The 8,968-nt window shown below is 49.3% G+C and overlaps 2 protein-coding genes across 2 annotated transcripts in view; both read left to right on the top strand.

Annotated features, from left to right (window-relative positions):
* The window catches only part of LOC125958251 (paired mesoderm homeobox protein 2A-like), a 36,490-nt gene extending 35,686 nt beyond the window's left edge, over positions 1-804 (top strand). Inside the window, exon 6 of the mRNA XM_049691481.1 lies at positions 546-804. Within this exon, the coding sequence (XP_049547438.1) occupies positions 546-804 (259 nt within the window). The remainder of the gene's footprint in view (positions 1-545) is intronic.
* Positions 805-4,297: 3,493 nt separating this feature from the next.
* Positions 4,298-5,882, top strand: LOC125954001 (muscle-specific protein 20). The gene is made up of 3 exons (XM_049683925.1): positions 4,298-4,513; positions 4,701-5,033; positions 5,125-5,882. The coding sequence occupies exons 1-3, from the start codon at positions 4,298-4,300 to the stop codon at positions 5,314-5,316; spliced, it is 741 nt and encodes a 246-aa protein (XP_049539882.1). The 3' UTR covers positions 5,317-5,882.
* Positions 5,883-8,968: the final 3,086 nt, after the last annotated feature.

Here is an 8,968-nt window from a genome sequence, read left to right as displayed (position 1 = left end):
GGTTCCAACAAACGGTCACCGATCCGTGCTCCAACTTTCCAACAGTTTATGAATTATGAATTATGGAGTCTAGTGCGCTGCGTCCTGGCGTGTGGCGTGCTATGGGACAGAAACTATCTCGAAATCCCCTCCAACGTCTCTTCTCTCGCGGCTATGAGCATAAGCGCCCCATCCGAATCGTTTGCAGCAATCATCCGTAACTGTCGCGACGCGTTTTCTCGTACGTCACAGCCCCCCCACACACACACACACAAACATACCACTTGGGGTTTAGGGTTTCGGTGACAACGATGCAGCATTGCCCTCCACATTATTTCATCTTTCGCTTTCGTTCTCTTCTCCTCGCTCTTTGCAGGCAAACTGACAGACGAACTGAACGGTACGAGTCTACTCAATGGTTCCAGCCAACATCATCTTCACCATCATCATCTGGTGGTCAGCAATGGGACGAGCAATGGTGGAGGAGGTGGCGGCACTGGCCACAACACCAATACCACCACCAACAACAATAGTCTGCTGCACTTGAACCACAACAACAACATTAGTAGTAGCAACAACAATAATAACAACAACAACAACAACAACAAGTGGAGTCCATCGTGCAACTCGCTGCTGCAGAACCAGAAGGCGAACCATCTGAGCATGAACCACAGCCTGCAGAACCATCACCATCACCACGCGGTGGCCGCCCTTTCGTCCCCCTTCTCGACGCTGCTCGGTGCTGCGGGGGGTGGTGCGGCCGGCTACCTGCTGGATCCGCTCGGTGGCCTCAACAAGACGACCGCGGCCAATCATCTGTTCTAAGGTGCTGATCGGAGCGAAACGGAGCGATCTCACCTCTTCATTGGTTGGATGGTGAGGTTCCTGAGGAGCGACCTAAAAATACGCTCCACATCCAGGGGCCGACGGCGCGGTGCATTAATTGGTTCGCGGTCGACAAACGGCAGCAACCTTCAACCCTGCGTCGCGTGAGTTGACATCGTTCGCGCGCTCCAGAACGGCGCCCTCGGACCTCGGACGACGTCAGTCAGTCCACGTCAACGTCAACACACTCTTGCAAGGGTTGGCATTAATCAAAAGTGGAGGAAAAGGCACCAGCACCGGCAGTGGTGGTGTGTGTGCTGTGTGCAGCGATGATTTTCCCGTGAGTGGAAATTGAGTCAAAAACGTCCATCAAACATGTGAGATAAAGAAAAAAACAGAAGGAAAGGAAGAGAGATTGAGAGAGAGAGAGCTAGGGGCAGGTAGAACCAACGAAATACAGTTTAGGGCACACGGTTGAGTCATCGCAGGCAGGCGGAGATCACGAAGACACCGCATACGCATGGCTATTTAGAACGTGTAATACTCAATACGGATCGGTATACGGTAGCAGCAGTCTATGAACTCTTCAATACGATTAGCATTAGCAGCATAAAAGAGCATAACCTAGGGCCTAGGTTTGTAAAAGGAATTTGTCTGTTGTTGTGTGTGTGTGTGTGCAGGTGATAATCATGTTGTAAATAGATAAGAAGGTAGATAGTAGGTCCGCTCTGCCTGCCACACACACACACATCATGTGTGATCATACATGATTTGAACGCTATAATCCATAGGCTCGAGTGAGCGCCTTTCGCCATTTCTGTTAAGTTGATCCGTGCAGCGTCCATGGGGTAGTAGCCGCGCGTAGTTGCGCTTACTAGAGGGCTTAGTTCCGTGGCACCGGGATCCCCAAATAGGTTCGATCGAATGTCACGTTCGTGCAGGACATTCGCTGAAAGGTTCTGCTGGAATGGAATATTAAAAGAAAAAAAAACTAATCGAACGCATGCCAAGATACTTATAGGATTTGTAAATGGGGGTGCGCTCCACCGCCCACCCTCTATCGCTCTCTCTCTAAACACACACACACATCCACACTGTATGATAAGTGAAATATACTAAGAATCGAGAACAAAAAAAAGGAAAATACCAATTTGCTCAACCAAACGGAGCCAACAACCTGACTTACCTGTTAGTAGTCGTCGTCGTCGTCATCGTCTGTCTGGACCTCTGTAGAGTGATGACGCCGGTGAGCGCGAGCGATCACACCGAATGTCCGGAAGGTCCGTTGTCCTCTTTGTCCGGCCAGAATGCGGTGCGTGTGTCCCGTGGATATGGTTGCGATGAATCCTAAAATTAAACGACTTGTAACCGCGCGCCGAACCGACGACCGTACGACGTGGCCATCAAAATTCGGCATGGCATGCCATGACTCTCTCTCTGCTCTCCATCGAACAGAGTAGTCCGCTGTTTCGTGGCTATTTTCGTTCGACCAACTCAACACACTGAGTGAGCGAGAGAGAGAGAGAGGAGGATCCACTGACTCACTTTCGTTTGTCCTCCCCCACCCCGTTTGATGCACATTCCATCGATGACGAAGCGACGGTGGTCACTTTCCGGCTTAACCGGATCTCGGTAGCGTTTGCTGTGGGAGAAGTTCACCGAGCGCCCTCAGGTATGACACTGAAATTGTTGCTACGTACGCGAGCGCGCATCGCGATGCAATCGCAGTAGGAAAGGGGGTTGGGGTTTTGGGGTTGAATCTACCCCATCAATGTCACCCTTACCTGTGCGCTGCTGCTCACGAAATTGGCAGGCCAATCACATAGTAGCCATCGCTATATTTAGCCAACCGGCAGCGCGCTCTCCATAATGCAGCAGTTTGTTGGATTCCATTTCTGGCCCGACACCCCCGGGGGTGGGGGGAGGAACTCCCGAGTGACATCTTCTCTTGGTAATCTGGCCACTTTGTTTAAGAAAAATATGCTCGATGGTACAACGGGAATGGGATATGGTTTCTTCGTCGTCGTCGTCGTCGTCGTCGTTTGGTTGCTTAGTAAACAAACACTTTGCCCATGTCATCACGCAGCCAAATGGGATGCGTACCTCTAGCGCCCCCCCCCATTTGCATGCCCAGTTTGACAGCAAAGATGCCGCGCGCATTCTTTCTCGATTGCTTGCCGGCTCGCTGGTGGTGCCAGAGGTCATCAAACGATCGCCGTGACTATAGGCGTTGTGTGAAAAGAAATGGAAAATGGTGCTTGTAAACAGACGCGTAATAAAGCCGAAGCGTCCGCCCCGATCCCGATCCAGAGCTAACCTTGAGATGAAACGATTCCGCCTTGGAGTGGCCCCACCACTCGGCTCTTCCTACTGTCCCCCTCGCCCGGTTGCTACCCACTTGATCATATCGTGGTCGCGGTGTTGATCTATAATTAAAAATCGCTTTTCCTAAGACGCTCCACGTCGCACAATGGCGCGAGGGGAAAGGTCGCCCCGAATCCCCTCCAGTCCGTCCTTAGTACCGGGAGGACGCGAAACGCGAGGAGACATTTGCAGAAAATTGCTTAACAGCTGAATCACCAAATGGAGAAGCCCGAAGGATGACTCTGACCATACAATGCGAAGTGATCTAAAATTATGATCGATGAATAAACACCGGCACCAAGCACACCCGTGTTCGTGATCGTGATCGTGGTTGTTTGTTTGATCGATTTCGTCTGCGCAAGACGTTGCAGCGAGCGATAAACAATGGCTGTGTTTTGGTTTGGCATCAATGCATTCGGTTGATGGATTCGCATTGCATTGCATCCAGAGTGGATTCAATATCAGCCCGGCACGAGCAATGCGCTAATGCTGGAAGGTTTTGTTTATTGATTTGTAAACGGATCCCGACCCGTAACGGTGCGGCTAAAGTTACTGCAATCCGGCACATTCCTTCGACCGGCTAGCGCCAGCAGTTATCTTTGCTTCTCCGCTTAAATTGCTCCTTTCCTTCACTAGCACGTCTTTGCTTACGTCAAGAGGTTGCTGCTGCTGCTGCTGCTAACATCCATCTTCCATAATGGCGACCCGGCGTACGGTGTGGAGTGCATTTAGCTTCCTCCCGGTGGTGGGTGCCGCCATGAAATCTGTCATTTGGACGGAAATAAATTACTCACGCATCTTATCTCCCGCAACGCATCTCGGTCCCGGTCCGGCATCACGAAGCTTCTCGAAATAATGATGTGTATTTTATTGTAAACACGTCACCTTCATCGGCATCGGACCTCAGTCGATGCCAAAACGACGCGCACGGTTCCATCCGGCCATCCGTAGACTCTCTTTCTCTCTTTTTCTGTAGCTTTCTCTCTCTGCCTTCCACACTCGTTCGTAGAAAAGTGTCGAATTTCGGAAAAACAAAAGCCATCCGGTCGAATTGAAGATGGAACCAGCCGACGACGGCGCAGACTCGGACTTCGGGCATGTTTTTCCATTGCCGCGAGGCCGAACGGACATGCGCACCATGTCCAAGATTTCGGTGCACGATCGTTGGAAGTTTAAAAGCAATCGTACGGTACGGTCGAACCATCAGTTTGTTCAAACAGCAGCAGCGAGCAGCAGCAGCAGTGAGTGTCCGAGGACCACCACCAGCACCAGGAACGCAACAGCAAACAGCAGCAGCAGCAACAGCAACAGCAACATGGCTTTGGAACGTCAAGTCCGCATGAAGGTAAGAATATTGGAAGCTAGTGTGATGCATTCTGAGTGTTCTCTGGAGTGATAAAGTGATAAATCGAATCGAGTTATGTGTAAAACAGAGCCCTGTGTGTGTGTGAAGTAAAGTGATGCCTTCTATATTCTAATTTGTTTCGTTTTGTCTGCCTTCTGTGTGTGTGTGCGGCACTCGCAAACTCTAGATCGCTGGCAAGCGTGATCTGGAGAAGGATAAGGAAGCCCAGTACTGGATCGAGGAGGTTCTCGGGGAGAAGTTCCCGGCCGGTGTGCTGTACGAGGATGCGCTCCGCGATGGGCTGATCCTGTGCAAGCTGATCAACAAGCTGGAACCGGGCGCGGTGGCCAAGATCAACACCTCCGGGGGTCAGTTCAAGATGATGGAAAACATCAACCTGTTCCAGCAGGCGATCAAGAAGTACGGTGTGCCCGATCTGGACGTCTTCCAGACGGTCGACCTGTACGAGAAGAAGGACATAGCCCAGGTGACGAGCACCATCTTTGCGCTCGGTCGTGCGGTAAGTTTGACGTTTGTGGATGCACCTTACAGGCACTTCAAGTATGGTTAATGTTGAATCTTTCTTCTCCTTCGCTGCTCACGCTCTGCAGTGCTACAAACACCCGGAGTTCCAGGGTCCATTCCTGGGTCCCAAGCCGGCCGATGAGTGCAAGCGTAACTTCACCGAGGAGCAGCTGAACGCTGGCCAGACCATCATTGGGCTGCAGGCCGGTCAGAACAAGGGAGCAACACAGGCTGGCCAGAACATTGGTGCTGGGCGTAAGATCATTTTCGGAAAGTAAGGACTTGCGCGGACGTCGTCCCAAAAGCCCTGCCCTACAACTGTACGTGTACAAACAAACCAACAGTAGCAGTAGCAGCAACAGCAACAAACGCACACACACACATATGAAAAGCACACATACGAAGCGCACACATACAAACATATGCATGCACACATGAAATGGTGATCCTCAAGCAACTCGGAACTTGACCGTGAGACACGCATACGCACGCACCCCATGAGATCTCCTTTAGTTAGATCCCCTTGCACCCTTTTCCATCTGTATTCCCATGTTTTCTGATATGCACACACACACACAAACGCATGCAATTAGAGTACTAGGAGCCTAGGAGGAGATGGAGCGTCGAGCAGCGGTAGTAGTGTCTGTAAGATATTGTGAAATGAGGAGTATTGAGGATGATAATCATGATAATGATGAAGATGATTGTCGTGCGGTATCGACTTTACATACCTTGATGTTACGATGTTTTTGTTACGTCCGGATCCGGTGGATCGACTGTGTAAGCGCGCCAATTCGTTGATAATTTATCTGTAATAAAATTAATACTATTTCTACAAAACAACGCCGTCGCCGTCTATAGAGTGACACATTTACGAGGTGCGAACCGCAGTGGGCGACGTGGAACGATCCGTTGGATTGCATCATTTTGGGTAGAGGGAGCATCCTCCCACACAAACACACACGCACACACTCACACGTGACAGAGCAGTTCATCAAGCAGTGCCAGTGCCAGTGGCCGTAGCTTGCGAAGATGAGAACCACTTGGTGCTTCTCCGCTGGCAGCTAATAAAAGAAGAAATGCTCCCGGACACGACGAACCTACTTTCTAGTAGCTGCTCTGGTCCTCCAACGGCCGAGAAAGGGATCTCGAGAACGTTCCAGACCATTGAGCGTGGCGTGCGAGAGGAGAAAGAAGAAGGCGATCCTCGTGAGATCGCGAGATTGTTTGTTTTTTCTTCGTACGCTACGATTCGTAGCGTTTGGAGGCCAACAGGCGGCATGTGCAGGCGCGCATTCGTTCGTTCGGCAAAGGGTGCGGAACGTGGACCTTCGACTAAATTTACAACCGCCAAGCGGTGGCCGTGCCGCGAGTCGTCGTCGGCGTCGCTCGAGGAGTTTCAGATGCCGTTCCATCGCTGGCCGCGAGCTGCTATTGAGCGCTGTGCGGTGCTGTGGAGCTATGAAACGTGTGGCCGGTGGCCTCGCTGGCCGCTGTGTGCGCGCGGTGCTCGGAAGGCCATTTATTTACATTTCCCGGCGTGTTTGGTGCTGGGCCGGGCCGGGCGAATAAACCATTTCCAACAATCATGCCGTGGCCCCGTGGCCATGGAGGGCAGAGTATTCGCAACGCGTTCGCGGCCAATGTAATCGATCTGTGGCACATGCCCGGGATCGTAAAACAACATTTCATTCGCGATCATTTTAGGGGTACGGTATGGCAACGAATGAGGTTTTTCGCAATATTTTCCAGAAGATCAGATTTCCAAACTACTGCGTCATCAGCTTTGAAAAGGAAAACTGGTTAAACAAAATACTAAAAATCATCATTTCAATGTGGGTATGACACGTTATATTTAAAATCAACAACAACCTGACGTCACACTTGTGATGACGTCAATATATGAGAGTATGAAAGAGAGCTCAAAGATGGCGTTGACGTCGCATAGTACCATAAAGCTCTCGAGAAAACTTCAGTCAGGAAAACTTTTCGTATGATGGAGGCGCCTGGTGGGCCGTAAATCGCCACAGGGTGTTGCATGGTACGCGACGAAGCACAGTCTTGCCAATATCTTTTAATAACCGAATAAAATAAGATTTTTTAAAATAGAATTCTTAGTTAGTTACACCGCAAAACAAAAAAAAATACGTAAGAAATGTATATTTTCACTGATGCGTCCCCTTTATTGAAACAATAACAATTAATTGTGTACAAAACTTAATTCAAATTCGTACAATAAAAAAAGATAATGTCCGCCACAAGGCTGTTGCTGCGTATGCAGCGTATTCGAAGAAAGGAATTCGCAAATGAGCAATTATCGGCAACAAAATATTTAAAAATGTAATGGTGAGTGTTTTATTCCTACCTCTTGTAACAATGTGACTGTAACTAAGGTGACGATATAATCAATGCGAAGCAGAATTTAGTAAAAGCTTATGCTATGTTATGCTCTCTATTGTCGCTGCTGCTCGTTTCTGTTTACAATTCCTTGATTACCTTGTGTTAGCGCCATTTGTTTTGTGTTGGTGAAGACCAAGGAGAAAGGGGGAAAAAACATGTTTGCCGTAAAAAACCAAACAGCTCTAACCACACTTTGCACGCTTCATCATTCTGGTTGACAGGTTTTACATCCAAACGTCTCAAGGCCTTTACGGGCTCTAAGGTTGTCTACTCATGCTTGGCGTCTTCATTACAAAGTGAGTTTGATTTTGTATCCTACAGGAAATACATGATAGTCATGAAATGGTCTGTTTGTTGTTTCGGTTGCCAGATTCCAAGGCATAAAACGGTCACAAATAATTTACTCATGTAATAAATTTTGTGATAAAAAATTAAAAATTATCTAACCCAAAAAGTGTACTTAAATTACTGTCAAACGCGCAATCATTATCGTTTCAATCCATTTGAAATCTAATGCGCATGTTTCTCCTTCAAACAATTCCTCATAAATTCCTCGATTTGGCCAAAAGCAACATCGATGACACCACTGACACCGGAGGCGCCAGACAGATGCCGACTAACTGGCGATCCGGCTCAATCAATCTCACCGTATGAAGCAATTTCCAGCAGTTCACCTCACCCACTCTCGATCAACACGCCAATCTGCACGCACCGGTCCCGCTCACCTGCAGTGCAGTCGGATTTTTTACGTAATCCGTACCCGGCGGGTAATAAAATAATTCACAACCCGGGTTGCCCCATCGGAATGCATCCGCGTTAAGGGCGTGCAAAATGCGATCGCCAAGTGGGGAGCATCTTAACCTGGTGCTGGTTACACCGCAAAGTAAACAGCTTCTTCAACGGGCGTGTGTGCGACCAGCAGCAAGTGCAGACTAAATACAGGAGGAATACTTTGCGTAATCCTGCAAACCGGATAAATACCGACCGCTACTGGCCACCGAGCACCGAGCTCGGCCGATGGTTGATGGAGGTTTATATGGAAGGTGGAAGAAAAGTGGAATCGAACGGCCGTCTTGGCGGCGAACGTCTAAATTTAGCTGCATATCGTCATTTTTGTGTACGATCCAAAATAGAAATACTCTCTCTCTCTCTAGCTCATTTTCTTGCTTTTTGCTTCTCTCTATCTCTCTCTCTCTTCTCGTTCGATGGAGTGTCATTCGAGTGGGACAGGTGTGTAAGCCGGATAGCCGGATCGAGGGAAGAGCATCAGCCTTTTTGCAGCATCGAGAATCCCACAAAACAAGGCACACGTGTCCGTATAGCCTGTGTCCCGGTGAGCTGGTGGTGGTATAGATTTGTAAAGCAAAGGCGACAACGCGATGGTCTCCCCGCGTGAAGAAATAATAACTTCGACGATGACGACGACGCTGAGATACCTGTACTGCCGCCGGTATGCCAAAAAGAAGACACATTCCTCGCTTGAATCCGTCGTCTCTTTGTACCGAGTGAGGCCACCCCCTAGTGGGTGGG

This window comes from Anopheles darlingi, chromosome 3, assembly GCF_943734745.1.
Source record: "Anopheles darlingi chromosome 3, idAnoDarlMG_H_01, whole genome shotgun sequence".
Lineage (NCBI taxonomy): Eukaryota > Metazoa > Arthropoda > Insecta > Diptera > Culicidae > Anopheles > Anopheles darlingi.
The sequence above is the reverse complement of the archived record's forward strand: the minus strand, read 5'-3'. Positions and strand labels throughout refer to the sequence as shown.